Below are 19833 nucleotides of genomic sequence, written 5' to 3'. Positions count from 1 at the left end.
AACAATATGATACCTATTCCAACAAGGCCACGTGTACTAATAGTGCCACTCCCTTTGGGGGCCATTTCTTTCAAACCACCACAGATCCTTCTCATCCATATTGATGCAGTATCATTCATGCACACCTGTATACAAGGGGGATGGGTCCACAGTTAAGAGGACTTGCTGCTCTTGGAGAGGATCTAGCTTTAGTTCCCAACAACCATGTAGCAGTTCATGACCAGCTATAACTCAGTTATGGGGATCTGATGCCCTCATCTGGCCTCCTCAGGCACCATGGTACATGTAGTGAGGAGGCAAGCAGGACTGCTTTTTATCCCTCATGGCTCCTGCATGGGTAGCTTTACACCAGAAATAACAACACACAAATTATATTCATTTAAACACTGCCTGGCCCGTTAGCTTTAGCCTCTTACTGGCTAATTCTCACATCTTTCTTTAACCCATATTTAGTAATCTGTGTAGCACCACGAGGTGGTGGCTTACCGGGAAGATTCTAACCTGTGTCCATCTTGGGCCGGAGCTTCATCACATCTGCCTGAGGCATCTGCCTCATTGCCTTCTTCCCAGCATTCTGTTCTGTCTTTCCTGCCTACCTACGTTCTGACCTATCAGGCCAAGCAGTTTTCTTTATTAACCAATGAAAGTAACACATAGACAGAAGACCCACCTACATCAGGTACACATATACATATGAGCAAAATACTCATACACATAAAAATACAAAGTAAAATTATATAACAACACAGTTGTATCAGAGGCATTTGGATAAAACCTAACCAGGTTTCTAATGGCCCATTCAGTAAAGAAATAAAATTTAAAAGTCTTATTCTCTAAGCTATTGTTTGTAAGTATATGTTGTTTTTTATTTTGTTTTTGAGATAGAATCATGTATAGCCCAGGTTAGCCCCACATTCACTTTGGGAGACTGGCTTTGAATACCTGATCCTCCTGCCTGTATCGCCTAAGGATTAATGGTGTGAGTCACCATGCCTGTCCACTTTTTATTGTTACAAATAAATAGTTTTAGTTCTATATATCAGTGTATTTAATTTTCACCTAAGTTATACTTATAACCTTCAGTTATGGCAAGTTTAATCACATATATGTAAACACATATATGTTAAACTTGCTATAACAAAAGGTTATAACTATATATATATATATATTATAAATTATATCTTTATTCCCCATATTTAAGTTTCACCTTTCACCAATTTTCCTTTGGCATACTTGAACCTTCTGGTTCTGCCCTCACTTTTTCTATTTTGGAAAAATCCTTTACTTAGTTTAAGACTTTACCGTTTAAAATCTTTTCTAATCTAGGAACATTTCCTTTTCTTTTTATCTTTTTTACGAAAAGTAGTCTTTCTTTCTTTTCCTCCTTGGGTACTGAGGATTGAGCCCAGGTCCTAGACCAGGCTAGGCAAGTGCCCTGCCACTGAGCATCTTCAGGTTTCCCCTTGTTATCTTGAGCCAGGGTCTCAGTTTTACACCCAAGCTGGTCTTGAACCCCTTCTGTAGACTACTCAGTCCTAGAACTGCAATTCTCCTGAAACAGCATCCTGAGCAGCTGGAGTCATAAACCTTTGTCACAAGCCCAGCAAAACACATTTGTAAGGGCTGGAGACATGGTTCAGCAATTAAGAGTGCTTGCTGCTCTTGCAGTGGGCCCAGGTTTGGTTCCCACCACCCATGTCAGGTGGCTCATAATTGCTTTTAACTCCACCTCCAAAGGAATCTGAAGCCACTGGCCTCTGCAGGAACTTTCACTTATGTGCACACACACACACACACACACACACACACACACACACACACAACACAAATCTTTTTAAGAAATGGGTTTTGCCATATTTTTATATATTTTTCATACTTGACGGTTTCTTTCTTTTTATTTTTTCTTTTTTGTGCTTTTTTTTGTCTTGTAGGGTTTTGTTTGGGGGTGGTGCAGTGAAGCTAGTTCAACAGCTGAAAGTGATTGCTACCATGCCTGAAGACATAGGTTTGATCCCCAGTAGGGAACTGACACCCACAAGTTGTCCTCTCACAGTGGTATGCGTGTGTGCAAGGTCACATACACACAAAAAAAATGTAAAGTGAGAACATTTTTAAAATGTGTTAATAGTTCTAGAGGCATTTTTATCTTCCAAAAAATTAGAATTATTAGGTTTATTTAAGTATTACTGATTTTAAAGGAATTTGGACTAAAGTTATGCGTGCACTTGCTTAGAAATGAATTTAAATTAGACTTTGGGAGACTTTACTGTGTAAATATGTATAATATTTCTAATGGCAGCATATGGAACATATTTACTGGTAAGCCAAAAAAGCACAAAAAAGAAAAATAAAAAGAAAGAAACCATCAAGTATGAAAAATATATAAAAATATAGCAAAACCCATTTTATGTCAAAACTTAATCATAAAAAAGCAAAATAATTTTACCAATTTAAATGAAAACTAAATTCAAATATATAACAGAATGAAATAAATGCAGACCACCAATTATTTATCAACTAAACCTTTGTTGTTGTTGTTACTAAAAAAAAAAACCATCAGTGCATAAACTTTAGAATGCTTCACTTTCTACTACAGTCTAAAGAATGAATGTTTCCATTCCTAGCCAACAATTCCTTCCTTTCTACCATGTCTCAAACTTGAATTTGTTTCACGTTAATAGACTGGTTATTCAAGGTTGCTACCTCAACTTACCCTACACCAAGAGTAATTATCACGCATGGTGATGAGCCCTAGGTTCAGGTCTTAGTCAATCACACACACACACACACACACACACACACACACACACACACACACACTGAGCAAATTATCAAACTGGCTTGGGTCTAAGAAGAATATATAAAAGTGACGCAAAGGGGTAGTAAGCTAGGCAATAACAAGTAACTGCAGCATAAGACAGTGGTTTTGGGGAGCATGGTTGTGGAGGAGGGTCTCATGGCAAGTTTTTCTGTATGCAGTGTCCTGGCATGTAATCTTTGTTTTGCCAATGGGGGTGTTAACTGGAATTTTTAGGAGCAAAGCCTGGGCCCTGGCAATTCTAATGAACTAAGCTCAGCTACTCATCATGAATATGCCAGTTAAAGGGTTGAGGAGAGAAACGGCTCAGCAGTAAGAGCACTTGCTGCTCTTGCAGAGGACTGCAACATATAGGGTCTCCTACACTCATCCAGGTCATTCACTGCTTTCTGTAACTCCAGTTCCAAGGAATCTCCTGTCCTCTGTGGGCACCTGTACACACACGGTATACATGCGTACACAAGCACAAACACACATACATAAAATAAAAGTAAACACATTTTTTAAAAAGGAGGGAGAGGTAATAGTGAAAGTCAGAGGAAAGAGATTCAATGCAGCCACACTAGGAAGAAGAACAGGTCAACAGGTCTGCTCACAGTGTCAGAGTCCATCTTTAGGACTCTGACATGGGATTACCTTTAGAGAGGAAGAGGTATGCATAAGTAATCAGTCCCGGTCGTGACCACCATTAACCCGTCACTGTCTCAATCTTTTCCTTCTCCCAATCTGAGATTTGGTGTGCATGGAGGAGGATCCCAGTTTCTTGCAGTCCATTGTTTCAATAGTCTATTAATCAAGGGAGGGACACAAGTGTCTTTTTAGAATATGTTCTTCCTACCAGGAAGGTCACATTTCCCCACTCTTTGGTTTTACATATTAATATTGAGGTGAACTATACCTGTATCTGAAAAAATTGTCATAAACAGAATTCATGTAGGACTCAAGGTCAGAAAATAATCAGGACACATAACCGTGTATAAGAACCATTTCTCGGGGCTGGAGAGATGGCTCAGTGGTTAAGAGCATTGCCTGTTCTTCCAAAGGTCCTGAGTTCAATTCCTGGCAACCACATGGTGGCTCACAACCATCTGTAATAAGGTGTCCTTTTCTGGCCTGCAGACATACATACACACAGACAGAATATTGTATACATATTAAATAAATAAATATTTTTTTTAAAAAAACCATTTCTCCACAATTTCTTGGCTTTAGTTACTTTTGGAAAGACTCCATTCCAAAAGTGACTCGATTTTTGCTGTTGGTTTTAAAACACTTAGAGCCTTGCTATACAGTATAGTCCAGGCCTAACCTCAAATTCATAATCTTCATACCTAGCTCTCAGATACTGCTATCTTATGAATAAGGGCCACTCTGCAATGTGTGATATTTGTTTGTTTCTGTTTTGGAAATGCTCTCTTTCTTTCTAAATATTCCCTGAAGACATCACTGAGTATCCACTCAGTAAGTTGATCTCAACCATCCTTTGTTACCAGGAAGAGATCTGTCATGGTTAGTCTGATATGACTCCACCATTGGTAAAATAACAAATGTTGGGAAATGACTATCAATGAAATACTTTCGGGCCAATTTTAAGCAACTGAGAGTGTCTTAATGTGTAGCTCTCGTTGACCTGTCTCTACCTCTGGAGTGCTGGAATTAAAGGTGTACACCACCGCATCTGACTCTAAGAGCAAACATTTAAAGAAACTCATTTGAAAATGAAGTACTTGTTTAGAGATGTACCCCCTAAATGATCAATGTCAAATATCTTTTGTGAGGAAGTAACATTTGGAGTGCACAATGTTAGGGCAGTCTAATTATCTTTAAAGAGAATTACAGTGGTACACTTAGGAGCAAACAAAGATAAACCATAAACACAAACATGAACACACTAGCAATTCTAGTTGGGTGGCTACCAGCTCGATTAAGGGTTATCCTTAGTTTTCCATCTTAAAAGGCTTATATAATACGCTTATTTCAAATTAGCATTGATGGAAACAGGAGAAAAATAAACAATCAGGCAGTTGAGAAGCCAGAATATTGTATTTAGCCAGAAACAGAAATGATAAAATTACTTAGGAACACTGGTTACAGTTTCTTGTTATTTTTTCTCTCATTATAGACAGTAATGAGCATAACTCCCTAGAAACTATGTCTAAGGGCATGACCTAAATTTCAGTCTCGACACAAACTGTCTGAATGGAGAAGCACATGAATAGCTCCTGGGTAGGACACCTGGACTGAGCAGCTGATGCTCAATCTGGCAAAATTTTGCTAACCTCTAGATAGGGACTCTGGGTAACCAACCATCTTTGGCTCCTGCTCTTGCAGGAGCTCAGCTTGCTTCCTATATTTTTTCTCAGTTTTCAAGATTTATTCATTTGTATATTTATCGCTGTGTGTGCACGTGTATTAGGGTGAACCTATGATAAAGTCTTTTCTGTAAATCCATCTTCCTGTTGCCCATGAAATTTATCCCCCGACTTTACCAGACAAAGGATCCAGTAACCACTGGCCTGTGGTGACTCTGGTTGCCATTGACTGTCTGGGACCCTTGCCCCCAAGCTAACAATCATCTAAGGTGAGAAAACCTCTGTTATACTCATCAGGACCCTGACTTTATCCCCAGCTTCCCTGATTACTATAATTACACACTAAAATTCTTTACATGTTAACTCAGCTTCTGTTTTTGAAGCAAAATTTAGATTATTTGAATCAGTAACATAATGGTGGGGCATATGTTCCTACTAAGAAATAGATCATTTAACTAATATGAAAACATATAGTTGTGTGCTTGGGGGTGGGGAAGGTCTTAAATATCTCACTTTTGGGTGGGAAGGACGTATTTTGAACATACCTACAAATTTAATTTTTATTCCAAAACACCAACAAGCTTTTGGTCTATTGTAACGTTTATAACTTCGGATTGTTTGTGATTGAAAAAGAGGAGCCTGAACCTGGACAGGCATTTTTGAGTCCACTCTCCACCCTGCCTGGATACTTTAGAAGTTCTGCCCCACAGAAACAAAGGGTAAGGACTACCCCGGACTGAGACTTAAATCCGGGTTAGGGATAGTGGACCCCAAAGAAATAGGTGTTCTTTTCCCTGAGTAAGGAAAACGTGGGCCCTGTCACGTAGAAGGTTCCCTTCATAGTACAGAATCCACTTAATGACGCTTTTGTAACAAAGGAATCCTGTCATAAAGGGCGGGGCGGGGCAGCCACAGGTGCCAAGGCTCCCTGAGGCCAGGGGCCTTTCCTCCTGTTTGTCTCCCGCCAGCGCACTGCAGCACTGTGGATCGCCCCCATACTGCATGCCATGTCCTTCCCACATGTCATGACTCCCCTGAGCTTCTGCTTCTGCGCCCCAAGTCGTCTCCTCACCGGACAAATTTTGCTGGTGGTGATCCAGGCCGATCATATTGCGGAGTGGGTCCAGAACCCAGTTCGGTTGACTTCAGAGCCCTGGGTGCCGACCAAGCTCTGGTGGCACCTCTCTGATCGTCCGCCCAAATCCCCGCAAGCTCACACATCCCAGGCAGGTGCAGGGGACTTTGGTTACCTGGGGTCCTCTGCTCCCTCTCAGATGTTCTCCCCACCCCGGGAGTTGACGGAGAGTTTTCTCTCATTCCAAGATACGGATACCTCTGCGCAGCCGCACCCAGAGTCAGATCAGTTCACTGTTCCACATCAGCATCTGACCAACAAAATGACTCCACCGCGGAAGCTGCCAGAGAACATTTTAAAGCTAAAACGGGATCAAAAATACTCTCCACAATTCAAAAGTATTTCCGGTCTGGACCAGGCTACAGATAGCCAGTTATATGAAATACTTGTTCCACCACTAGACAGTGAGAAATCGAAAGTTACAAAGTTCATAGCTTCATCCCAGGACTTGAAGAAAGATCTGGCTCAGCACAAGAAACCTGCTAAGGTGGCTTTTGGAACTACTACAAAACAATTTGCAAAACCTCCACCGCGAAAAGAAACTATGGAGGATGATTATTGGTATCCAAGTATGAATGAAGCTTATTCTGACAGCTTATCTCTGCAATCCCAGGGGAACAGAAAGGAGCCTCCAGAGCCATCTGGGCAGGTTGAGCCTCCTGAATACCAGCTGGAGGCACAATCTCAAGATTCAGAGAACCTTGGTGCAGCTCAAGAAGGCCGGGATCACCTCCCACCCCGTCGTAAGGAAAAGGATTCTTCAGTTCAGAAGAAAGAACCAGTTCATCAGTTTGCTTCTGAGGAGGCTGCAGCAATAGAGCAGCCTGTGATAAATGGTCCACCTCCAGAAAGAATTAGAGCTCAACACTCAAACATGCCAAATGTCACAGTGAAGCCTTTAGATCTGGAGGTGACCATAATCTCAGGGGCAGATGAAGAGACTCAACATACTTTGAGCCACCAGCAGGCCCCAGGCCATCTTTCAGAGAGTGCTGGGGATATGGGACCTTTATTAATCCAACAAGAGGCCCCAGTCCAGCTTTTAGAGGGTCCTGGGGAGGTAGCACCTTCATTAATCCACCAAGAGGCTGCAGCTCCAAATTCAGAGTTCTCTCAGGAGTTAGAACCTCCGTTATCCCAGCAAGAGTCCTTGGCTCCAACTCCAGAGCTCACTGAGGTGTTGGAGCCTTCATCAACCCAACAAGAGGCCCCAGCTGAGATTTTAGAGCTTCCTGAAGACCTTGAAAATTCTGGTATCCAGCTAGAAGTTCCAGCTCTGCCTACAAAGCTCCCTGAAGAAATCAGTCCTATAGTTCAGCAAGGGGGTACAGTTCCAGTTCCAGAATCCTCTATGCAGAGTATAGCTGAAGCTCCAGCAGCAACCATTCCATATCCCACTCAGCATCAAGTTCACCATGATACTTTGCCCATGTTTACAGTCAAACCTCCAGATGTGGCACTCGCAATAACTTCTGAACCTTTTAAGGAGGTTGAACTGTCTCCAGCTCAGGAGGAGACTCCAACTCAGACTCCAGGCCCTCTTGTGCAAGCTGCACATTATTCTAGCCTGGAACAGCATCCGGATGAACTTTCTGAATCTCCTGCCGAGATTGAATCATCTGAAAGTGGCCTGGAATCCCAAATTCAGCTTCCAGAGGAAGCTGAGGAAGAGGAGGAGGAAGCTTCTCTAATTCATCAGGATGTCCCATCACAGCATCCAGACCCTCTTCTGGAGGATGAGTCTTCTCCTATAGAACTAGAGCAGCCAGCTCAACATTCTGAGCCTCTTGAGGAGGTAGGATCAGGTCCTGGAAGCCAGCCAGAAGTCTTAGTTACACCTACAGAACTCCCTGAAGAAGCTCCAACTGAGCAAGCGCCTCCCCTTCAAGTTGTTGAGAACGTCGTTGAAACTCCATCAATTCACCAAGTGACATTCCAGCCAACTCAGAGTGAAGAGCACTATTATCACTTTCCACATGTTGTATTTAGGCCTGTGGATGTGGCACTTACCATAACTTCAGGACCTACCAAGGAGATGGAATCTTCTCTGACGCAGCAGGAGTCCCCAGTGCATCCTCTAGAGTACCCTGGAGAGGAGGAACCTTTTTTCAGTGAGCAGGGACAGCCAGCTGAACCTTCTGAACTGGAAATTCCAACTCAATCCTCAGAACATGCTCTAACCCAACACGAACAAGCAACTCTGTCTTCAGAATATCATGAAGTGACTGTTTCACCCTCAACTCACCATCAGACTCACCAATCAAGCTTATCCTCTCTAAGTGTTCAACCTCCGGATATGCAGTTAACCATAACACGAGAACCCACCACAGAGGTGGGACCTCCTCCTGTGCATCATGAGGCTATGGTTAAGCCAAATACAGTCCCAGAAAAGGATGTAGGCTCTTCTACAACCCAGCATACCAATCCAGCTGTAACTCCAGAGCCTTCTGAAGGGATCGAACCCTTATCAAATCACCAAGAGTCTCCAGTTCAATCTCCAGAACCTGTTCAGTATGAAAACCCTTCTCTAAACCAGCACGGGGGCACAGATGAGAATCCAGAGCCCCCAGAGGAGCTTGAACCTTCTTCGGCCCAGCAGGAGACCCCAGTGCAAATTCAAGAGCTCCCTCATGAAACAGTAGTTCAACCTCCAGCACATCAGGAGGCAGCAGGTTCTGACCTAGTTCCTAGTCAAGTTCATCTTCCAGCACCACACAGTGTCCCAGCTAAGCCTCCAGAGCTGATTAATGGGGTTGGAACTTCAAGCCAACAAGGGTCTGAACCTTCGAAAGACCAGCAAGAAGTTATAACTCTGCCTCCGACCCTCCTTGAAAACCAACAGCATTCTTCAGTTCATCCAGATGTCCCCACCCTGCCTGAAGAGCTTCCTGGAGAAGTTTCTTCAGGGCAGCAGGGGAACATATCTCTACCCATAAAGCACCCTTTGGGTACAGAATTGTCACCTTATCAGCAAGAACTCCCAAATAAACCTCAAGAACCACCTAAAGAGTTTTTTCTTCCTCCACTGGGAGATACCCTGTACTTTTCACCTGAAGATCTAGAAGCAATATTCAGATATGAGCATTCAATATTGCATAAAACCACAGTTAAACATCCAAACCAAGCACGAACCAGAGCTCCAGAGTCCTCTTTGAAAGTTTACTCCCTTCAGGAGCAGGAGGAGGACCTACTTCAGCCTATAGGTCCCACTGAACAAGTTGAATTTTTACAAGTCCAAACTGAGTCCCCTTCCCATACACCAGAATATCCTGAAACTGAATTTTCTCGGCAAGGGGCTATAGCTCCAAAAGCAGACCGCCACAAAGGGGTATATTCTTTGCCAACTCAGCAGGAAGGCCCATTTCTACCTCCAGATTCTACTATGGGTGCAGAACCTTCTCCAGCTCAGCATATGACCCGCTCTCAACCTGCAGACCTCTCTGAGAATGTGGAACCATCTCCAGTGCTACAGCCCACCAATACACAGGTTTCAGAACCCCCCGATATCTCATTTCGGCCTTTGGACCTGGAACTCACCATAACTTCACAATATACTCCAGAAGCAGACCACGCTACAGTACCAAAGAAGACTACACCTCCACCAACACATCCGCAGGTGACATTTCCACATCAGCAACCTTTGGATCTGGAACTTACCATAACTCCACAACCTACTCCTGAGGGAGAACTTCCTCAAATTCTGCCAGAGACCACAATTCAGATTTCACAACCACCTAGAGTGATTATAGTTCCAGTCCCAATATATCAGGTGGTGACACTTCCAACGCCACATCAGGATCACATTGAGTATCCAACAGCGCCTGTTGTCTCCTTTCAGCCTTTGGACCTGGAACTCACTATAAATTCAGAGCCTACTAGAGAGACTGAGCCTCCCACAACCACAAAGATGAGTACAGTTCCTCCTCCTAAGCCCCCAACAGTTCAACCTTTGGATCTGGAATTTACCACAACTCATCAAGTAGAGCTTCTTCAGACTATACCAGAGAGCACAATTCATCTTACAGAACCAACTACAGAAGTTGTAACTTCAACCCTAATATATCAGGAGGTGACAGTTTCAGCACCACGTCAGGATCAAACTGAGTATCCAACAGCACCTGTTGTCTCCTTTCAGCCTTTGGACCTGGAACTCACTATAAATTCAGAGCCTACTAGAGAGAGTCCGCCATCTACAACCACAAAGATGAGTACAATTCCTCCTCCTAAGCCCCCAACAGTTCAACCTTTGGATCTGGAACTTACCATAACTTCACAGTTTACTACTGAGGGAGAATGTTCTCAAACTGTGCCAGAGATTACAACCCAGATTACAGAACCACCTAAAAAGGTTGTAGCTCCAGTACCAATATATCAACAGATGGCAATTCCAACCCCAAGTCAGGATCAAGATGAGTATTCAATAATGCCTGTTATCTCTTTTCAGCCTTTGGATCTGGAACTTACCGTGACTCCACAAGCTACTCCTGAGGGAGAACTTCTGCCAGAGACCACAACTCATCTTACAGAACCACCTAGAGAGGTTGTAGTTCCAGTCCCAGTATATCAGGAGGTAACATTTCCAACGCCACATCAGGGTGAACCTGAGTATCCAACAATGCCTGTTGTCTCTTTTCAGCCTTTAGACTTGGAACTCACTATAAGTTCAGAGCCTACAAGAGAGAGACTGCCACCTACAACCACAAAGATGAGTACAGTTCCTCCTCCTAAGCCCCCAACAGTTCAACCTTTGGATCTGGAACTTACCATAACTCCACAACCTACCCCTGAGGGAGAACTTCCTCAAATTCTGCCAGAGACCACAATTCAGATTTCACAACCACCAAGAGTGATTATAGTTCCAGTCCCACTATATCAGGAGGTGACACTTCCAACGCCACATCAGGATCACATTGAGTATCCAACAGCACCTGTTATCTCCTCTCAGCCTTTGGACCTGGAACTCACTATAACTCCACAACCTACTGCTCAAGTAGAGCTTTCTGAAATTCTGCAAGAGAGCACACCTCAGCCCTCTGATCCACCTAAAGAGATACGGGCTCAAGCTTCTGTATTTCAAGAAGTGACATTTCCAACACCTTCTCAGGTTCACCCAACTGAAGTTACAGTTCAAGCTTTGGATCAGGAATTCGCCATAACTTCACACTCTACTACTGAGGTAGAACTTCCTCAAACTACACAGGAGACCACAACTCAGCCCCCAGATACAACTACAAAGGTTGTCCCTACAGCACCACCAAGTCCGGAACCAACTGAGTATCCAACAACACCTGTTGCCTCATCTCAGCCTTTAGACCTAGAACCCACTGTGAATTCAGAGCCTACCAAAGTGACTGAATATTTTACAACCACACAGGAAACTACAGTTTCTCCTCCACAGTACCATAAAATGACACTTCCAGAACAAGATACTTCCAAAGCTGTAGTTACAGTTAAGTCTTTGGATCAGGAACTTACAACTCCAACTTCCCATCTGGATGTTGAACCTTCTTCAAGCACACAGGAAATCCTTCCTGAGCCTGAGCAGCCACATGAGGAGGTTGCAGCTCAAGCACCAGTGTTTTATGAAATCCCAACAATTCAGGATCACACTCAGCAGCCGACTCTTTCTGATGTCATGGTTCAACATACAGAAGTAGACCATACCCTGTCTGCAATATCCACTGTAGAGACTGGACTTTTTGTAGCCCCATATAATATTACAGCTTTTCCTACAAAACACCAAGAGATCACCCTTGTACCTGAAGACCAGGTTCAGGATCAGCATGTAAACCCAACTCAAGCCACAGATCATCCTTCACACCCAGAGTTTTCCGTAACTCCACAACCTGCTACAGTGGTTAAACGTTCGGCACCAGTTCAGCCTACAGAGTCATCTAAGGAAATGGTAGCTCAGTCTTCAGTACATTTTGAAGTGACGGCTCTAGTTCATGATCAGTCTCAGTATCCAAGCTCAGAGGCTCCCCAAAAGGCTACAGGTTCTACAGTTCCAACAACTACATCCTCTCCTCCAACACACAGTGAGGTCACACTTTCACCTCCAAACCAGGTTCAGACTCAGCAGCCAAATCCAACTCAGGTCACAACCCCGTTTTCACACATAGAATCTTCCACAACTCCACAACCTGTTACAGTGGTAAGCCATTCTCCACCTGTTATTGAGATCACATCTCAGCATCCAAATTCAGAAACTCTAGAGCCTGAAGTCCCAACAGCTACAGCTTCTTCATCATATCCTAAGATGATACTTCCATCTCCAGAACAGTTTCAGACTCAGCAAATCCCAAGTGAAGTCACACTCCAACCCATGGATGTGGAATATACCATAACTCCATATGCTGCAAATTTTAATACAGAAAGAAAGCTAATTGTTAAAATGAAACAAAATGCCTCCATAAGCACCAACCTATGTGACTTCTGTTTGTGTGAAAACGGCACACTATTGTGTATTCATCTCAGCCCAAGGCGGAGACTCCACCAAGTGCCTGTGCCAAGGCCCAGCACCTACAAAGGCACTTTAACTATTTTGTAAGAATAACCTTTTCTTATTTCTGTTTTACATTCTACTTAACATGGCAGTCTTTTCCTCAAAGCCTTGCTGGACCTTCCTTGTCACCCCAACCAACACTGGCTGACTTTCTGCTTTTACTTTTGCTTATGAGTTCTTCTTCGTCCTCATCCTCCGTCTTTCTAAGATGCTCCCTTCTCCAGTTAGCCCCTTTGTATCATTGCTCAACTTTGGCTCTTCCATTTCACACCAGCCTCTCTATAACTCATCTCCTTAGTCAGCATGCAATGAAGAAGTCAAAGGAGATTCAGACTCCTGGGGCTTGACCCCAGGTCTTTCACGTGGTAGTTCTGCAACTCTAGGAAGAGTGCTTAGCTGTGACTTAATTCCCTCACCTGTGAAATGTGGAGTATGAGGCTACTATTTCATAGGATTGTTGTGAGGGTTAGTTGATTACCTGGAATACTTATCTTAGTCTTAACATACATGAATGTTGGCTATTAATACTGTGCAATCTCTCAGTTCTGTTCAGAGCTCATCTTTCTTCTAGGACGTATAACCTTTTATCCACAACTTGAGGTTAAGAACTGTGAGAGCCACATATGTATGGTGTTATCTCTAGAACATAAAAAAATGATACATCAGGAAAAGGGGAGCATTAAACCTTCACCTGTGGCTCAAAGTATGTCTATTATTGAATAGAGAAAAACCAGAGAGTACAGCCTAGGCAAAGGCATGGCTATGAGAATAATGGGGATTTAGTCAGATTAAAAATAGGTAAACATACTATCAACTATAAGATTTAGAAAGTGACACAGGGAGACATAGAAAGCCATTAGAAGTTTCCAGGAAAGAGAAAAAATAATAAAACAGGATAATGTTTTTATAAAGACAAACTAGTAGTATAATCTGACCTGGAGTTTCCTAGGCTTATGGGCATTTTCCACCATTCTCATATCTTAGATCGTTTTAGAATATATATGTCTCCAAGCCCTCCACCATGGTGGCCTGTGAGGAAGAGAAGACAGGATTTAGTGACGAGTTAAATTTAGAGCTGGGCTGTATGATACACAACAGAGAAGGAAGTGGAAAGCGCACCCACAGATTAGAAGTTCGAGTTCCGAGGAGACATCTCACTGCTTGCACCAGGAGCCCTCGGGAACTGACAGATCTGGGAATTAGAAAATTGGTGGTTTTCTTCGTTCTGCATTGAACACCGCCATGAGGGTGCGATGATTTTACTGCTTCTGCTTAGTCTTTTCCTATTTACTCAAGTATATGAACTGTTTCTTCACAGGAATTTCCAAGGAAATTCTATTTCTTACATTGACAAAAATGTATGGAGAGCATACCGTTGGACTGAGAAACTGTGAGTATATTTTCTACAAATATGAATACAAAATAAGAGCAGCAATAAAACACTACACTGTAAGATCCTCCTTGGTCCAGATTTTGAGGTAAATACCTCTGAGAAAAGGTATTTCCTCTTCACAACCAAAATCAACCTATACCGACTGAATTTCTCAGGTAAATTTTGTGGGGACTAAGGTGTAGCTCAGGGGGAGAATAGTTGCCTAGCATGCATGAGGCCATAGGTTGAAACACTATCAATGCAGTCAAAAATTATTTTACATTTCATTTTGTATGTATTTCCATGAGCACAAAAAGCCAGGGCATGCACATGGAAGTCAGAGGACAGCTTATAAAACTTGATCTTCTTCTGCCCGGAGATTGGATCAAGTTTCAGTCTTGGCAACAAGTCCCCTTTCCCTTGGGGTTATTTTGCTGCCCAGATTTTAAAAGTAAATTTTCTGGACTTTGTTTGAAAAGAGTGACAATGTAAGTTTGTCTCCCATATAGAAATCATCTACGATAACATTTTTTGGTTGTGTTTTTTTAGACAGTCTAGGGAAGTAACCTCAACTGACCTGAAACTCACTAAGTAGATCAGGCTGGCCTTAAGCTCAAAGAAATCTGTCTGCTTTTCCTTAAGTGCTGGATTAAAGATGTGCAATCACACCTGGCCTACAATTGCATTCTTAATGGATAGAAATTAAATATCAGGTATAGAGAGACCTTCCTTGTGCTCTAATTTTTCACCTTTGAGGTAATGGATTTGTTTTATTTTGCTTGAGGGACAGAGACCATAAGCAAAAGCAACTGGGAGAGGAGAGTTTATGTCCCCTTACAGTTGTAATTCTCCATGAAGGGAAGTCAGGGCAGGGACTTCATGATATGTAAAGTTTCTTTTTAATACGTAGTTACTCTATATATCGCCAATCATGCATAATATTTCATAGTATGCACACATTAGTGAAATTTCAATATTAGCCCACTGATGTTTAGAGAATATCTGGTTTTTCTGCTATATGTATGGCTGAAATAAGCATCCTATATACTTCTTTCTGAACATGCATAAGTTTCTGTAAACTAGATACCTAGAAATGAAATCTCCAGGGTGGAGACCGTTGGCTAGGTGAAATTTTAGTTGCCCTAAAAACAAATGGTGCCAACTTATGCTTGGGACAATAGCATAAGACAGCATTTATTTCTCCATCCCATCTCACCACTGGATGTTCTCCATCTGTTTGACAACTTTTGATCCAGATAACCTTTAATCTTTCAGAATTCTCAGTGAAAACCTCCTGACTGAATTACATAAGGACTCATTTGAAGGCCTGCTATCTCTCCAGGTTTTGTAAGTTAGTTAAGCATATCTATTTGTCAGTTATGTGTTATCTATGGATGAACAAGGGATATGAATTAGATAGATCTTCATCTGTCTAATGGGTTTGACAGTGCTTGCCTAAAATCCCAGCACTGCGGAGGTAGAAAGCAGGAGGATTGCTGAAAGTTGAAGATCTGAATGGTCTACATAGTGGGTTTCATACCAATTCCAGGACTGCTTGGTAAGACTCTGGCTCTAAAGGCAAAAACTTAATAAAACAAAATTGCAATTAGTCAGTCTGGGTGGGGCGTGTCAGCCCATCTCTAACATGAAAATGCCTTCTTGCATCTTAAATTTCTTAACTTCTATGGACAAGCTTCAGATTCAGATAGAAGCACTTCATTTGCAGGGGGTGTTAGTAAGGTCTGAGCAGTTACTGGAACTCCCACAACCCTTGTTTTCTAAGACATATGCTTGTATTTGGATCTAGTCGGTCACACCTCCATCAAGTCTGATCCATGCTCTCGTTTACTGCAGCCCATGAGTTAGGAGTGGTTGACACCTTTAGAGAACTTGTGCCAGTGCCCTTTTTGTTGAGGGGACAGGGTGCCTGATGCGAACAGCTGAAAGGAGGCAAGATTTATTTGGGCCCTTTCACTCAGAGGTTTTTGGCTCCTGGTGGCTGATTCCATTGTTTCTGGGCCTGTGGTGATGCGGAGCATGGTAATGGAAGGCTGAGGTAGGGCAAAGTTTCAGACAGGGTGAAAAAAGTTCTTCCGGGTAACAAGACACACCCCCATTTACCTGTCTCCTGTTAGAAATTCCCGGTAACAAGACACACCCCCATTTACCTGTCTCCCGTTAGAAATTCCCGGTAAGAAGACACACCCCCATTCACCTGCTTCTCCCGTTAGAAATTCCTGGTAACAAGACATACCCCCATTTACCTGTCTCCCGTTAGGCTCCACCTCCTCGTGGCACATTCAGAAGGAACTCAGCAGTGAGTTAAGCCGTGGACGACCTTAGTGCCTACTGACTAAGAGACCCCTAGCTGAGAACCAAACCTTCAGTATATGATCCTTTTCTTATCTTTCAGGTTGGCTGTGGGGGAAAAGGGTACTTCATATCCAAACAATTAACAGGGCTAAAAAAGAAAAAAAAAGATAACCAATAAAGAATTGCAATAGAGACTATGTGTGACCTTCAAACTCTAAAATATTTGCTAATATAACCTTCACAACAATGATTACATGGTAGGATAGATGGAATTAATACTAACTTCAAGCTGTCCCATCAAAGAGAAGAAAGAGCCATTTACATTAACTCGAAGTCATTGACCCAGAGTGCTTTGGGGTTTTGTTTTGATTTTTGTTAGTTTTTTGTTTGTTTGTTTGTTTGGGTTTTTGTTTTTCAAGACAGGGTTTTTCTGTGTAACCCTGGTTGTCCTAGAACTCAATCTGTAGACCAGGCTGGCCTTGAACTCACAGAGATCCACTTGTCTCTGCCTCCCAAGTGCTGAGACTAAAGGCATGGGCCACCACCTCCAGGCAACCCAGAATATTTTAACAGTTTGTGGGGTTTTGGGGTTTGTTTTTATTCTTTTTGAAGCATGGCCTAATATAACCCTAGACTGCCTTCAAATTCTCTAAAAAATCAAGGTTGACCTTGAACACCTAATTTTGTTGACTCTACCTCAAAAGTGCTAGGATTACTGGCATCCACCACCACACAGTTTATGCAATCTTGGGGCCCAACTGTACTATATCCCTTATTTTTTTTTGAACCTGGGTCTCTCTATATAGCCTAGGCTGACCTTGAACTTACCCCAGTCTGCCTACTTTAGTCTTACAACCCAAATGCTGGAATTATAGGCATGTGCCTACCATACCCAACATGTTCTTACATTTAATCCAAATTAAATTTAACATTGCCATATTAAGTAATTAGCTAAACACACAAATTACATAAATGATATCATCAACATGATAAACCTATTAGGAGAATAGATTACTATTAAGACTTTCAATGTAAGCATTTTTATGCCCATGTCAGAAATAGATTATTAGAAATGATGCTTAAAAAGTATTCCTAATTAGTCCCAGGACAACCAGAACTATACAGTGAAACCCACTAACAAAACAATAAAAATTTCAGCAATCTTGTTACCAATGAAGAAATACTTCACAATAATTCTGCTTCTTTAGAAATAAGAATGTAATACCTACCTGGCAGGGTGGTTTCCTGGGGCAAGGCTTACCCACACACTCTGGATGTGCTGACCCTTGCGATTTCCCCCAGTTGGGGAAACTTGACTGCATAGTTTATGGTAGCAGGCGACTGCATTCACAGTCTCCCCTAAAAACTATGTTGTTTATTATGAAAACTTGATTTCTGACCAACAGAATCGAATCGAAGACCCAGATACCAGTCCACACACTTATGAACATTTGAGTTTTGACAAAGAAACAAAAAATATAAAATGGAACAAAGAAAGCATATTCAACAAATAGTCCTGGCATAACTGGGTATCAACATGTAAAAGAATGAAAATAGACCCATAGCTATCGCCTACACAAAACTCAAGTCCAAATGGATCAAAGACCTCAACATAAAGCCAGCTACACTGAAAACTTGGTTTCTATCCTTTACCCATGGGTGTATGCCTTTAATCCCTACTGAGCCAAATAAGCAAATAGATTATACAATCTATTGTAACAGCTTTGGGGAAGTGCACCTCTCACAGTGTTAAAAATCTTCCTTCTAGGCCCTGAAGGATACCACTTTTGTTTTGTTTGAGACAAGGTCTCACCAGTTAGCCCTGGCTGGCCTGCAACTTGCTTTGTAGATTAGAATGGCCTGAACTCAAAGTAATCCACCTGCTTCTGGCTCACAAGTACTGGGATTAAAGGTGTGTGCCATCATGCCCCCCAAATGACCACTTTTGAAGTCATCTTTTTGAGATCTTATACATCTGAACTGTCAAGCCTTATGAATATGTTTGGAGAAAAACAATGAAATAATTCCTAACGGAGTATTTCTTTTTTATTTATATTATGAAATACTTGGTAAGCAATTATTTCATGTTCGCATATATATTCCAATTAATTTTTTTAAGATTTTATTTATTTTTATTATGTATAGAAAGTCTGCCTCCAAGTATACCAAGGGTGCCAGATCTCATTACAGATGGTTGTGAGCCACCGTGTGGTTGCTGGGAATTGAACTCAGGTCCTCTGGAAGAACAGTCAGTGCTCTTAACCACTGAGCCATCTCTCCAGCCCGTTCCAAATAATTTTTAAAATGCCTCTCAACTTAAAAGATTAGCTTAAACAGAACATGCCAACACCGTGCCTATAATTGGAGACACAGCCATGAGGAGGACATGGATCTTTCCCTCTCGGGTTGAGGAACAGACAAATTCAAATCCTAATGCTGCAGATACGCGACAAGGGTCATCCTTAAAGCCATAAACTGAATTCCTTCCAAAATAGCCATGTACCTATGCCTTCAGCGGTTCTTTGTTTTATAAATGTGGTTTGCTTAAATATTTGTGTCTGTCTAAAACTTGGTAGGCAATAGATAGAGATAAGATCTCCATGCTTTCAAGGAACTTGTGATTGGCAAAGCTTAGATGCAACCATTAAAATATAATAAATATAGACACCGAAGTATAAACTTCCATGCCTCCAATAATAGGTACAGTGTTTCGCATATCCTATTACAGCTAATTTTTGTTTGTTTGTTGTTTGCCTAGACAAGATTTCTCTGTGTAGTCTTGGCCTTCCTGGAACTCAATGTGTAGTCCAGGCTGACCTCAAACTCACAGAAATCCACCTGCCTCTGCCTCTCAAGTGCTGGGATTAAAGGTGTGTACCACCACTGCCCCATCAGTTTTAAGTAGTTTTTTAAATTGAGAGATATGCTGAACATTAACTGAAGCATATATGACACTCAAGAGAAAATCTGAGTGTGTTTCAAGGAAACAATCAGTGTAGTTTTCCCCTTTTTTTGGTGTTTTGAAACAGCCTCACTCTGTAGCCCTGGCTGTCCTGGAACTCACAATATAGTTCAGACTGGCCTTGAGTGCAGAAATCATCCTGCCTCTGCCTCCTGAGTACTGGGACTAAAGGCACGCACCACCATATCTGGAAACCAAAGCATTTGAACATTGGGTGTCATTGGGAATCATCAGACCTCTTTTTGAAAAACTTAAATTATTACATTTTTGTTCAGTGTGTGTGTGTGTGTGTGTGTGTGTGAGAGAGAGAGAGAGAGAGAGAGAGAGAGAGAGAGAGAGAGAGAGAGAGAGGGAGGGAGGGAGGGAGGGAGGGAGGGAGGGAGAGAGAGAGAGAGAGAGAGAGAGAGAGAGAGAGA

General features: G+C 42.2%; 2 protein-coding genes and 1 pseudogene across 4 annotated transcripts in view; all 3 read left to right on the top strand.

Annotated features, from left to right (window-relative positions):
- Positions 1–6117: 6117 nt before the first annotated feature.
- Positions 6118–9075, top strand: LOC142831545 (uncharacterized). The gene is made up of 2 exons (XM_075941771.1): positions 6118–8937; positions 9032–9075. Exons 1-2 carry the CDS (start codon positions 6138–6140, stop codon positions 9073–9075), a joined length of 2844 nt encoding a protein of 947 aa, XP_075797886.1. The 5' UTR covers positions 6118–6137.
- Positions 9076–10388: 1313 nt separating this feature from the next.
- Positions 10389–19833, top strand: part of LOC142859966 (leucine-rich repeat-containing protein 37A-like) — a 50423-nt gene continuing 40978 nt past the window's right edge. The window contains exons 1-4 of one of the 3 annotated variants that reach the window (XM_075990617.1): positions 10389–10613; positions 10710–12811; positions 14089–14160; positions 15418–15489. In XM_075990617.1, coding sequence (XP_075846732.1) covers positions 10470–10613; positions 10710–12811; positions 14089–14160; positions 15418–15489 — 2390 coding nt within the window. In that variant the 5' untranslated portion in view covers positions 10389–10469. Of the gene's footprint in view, positions 12812–14088; positions 14161–15417; positions 15490–19833 lie in introns of all 3 variants that reach the window. The other 2 variants (XM_075990618.1, XM_075990616.1) reach the window with 2 other exon arrangements.
- LOC142832087 (U1 spliceosomal RNA) lies at positions 17677–17815 on the top strand (annotated as a pseudogene).

The sequence above is a fragment of the Microtus pennsylvanicus genome, chromosome 11, assembly GCF_037038515.1.
Source record: "Microtus pennsylvanicus isolate mMicPen1 chromosome 11, mMicPen1.hap1, whole genome shotgun sequence".
Lineage (NCBI taxonomy): Eukaryota > Metazoa > Chordata > Mammalia > Rodentia > Cricetidae > Microtus > Microtus pennsylvanicus.
Note: the sequence above shows the minus strand (reverse complement) of the source record. Positions and strands in the feature narration are given on the sequence as shown.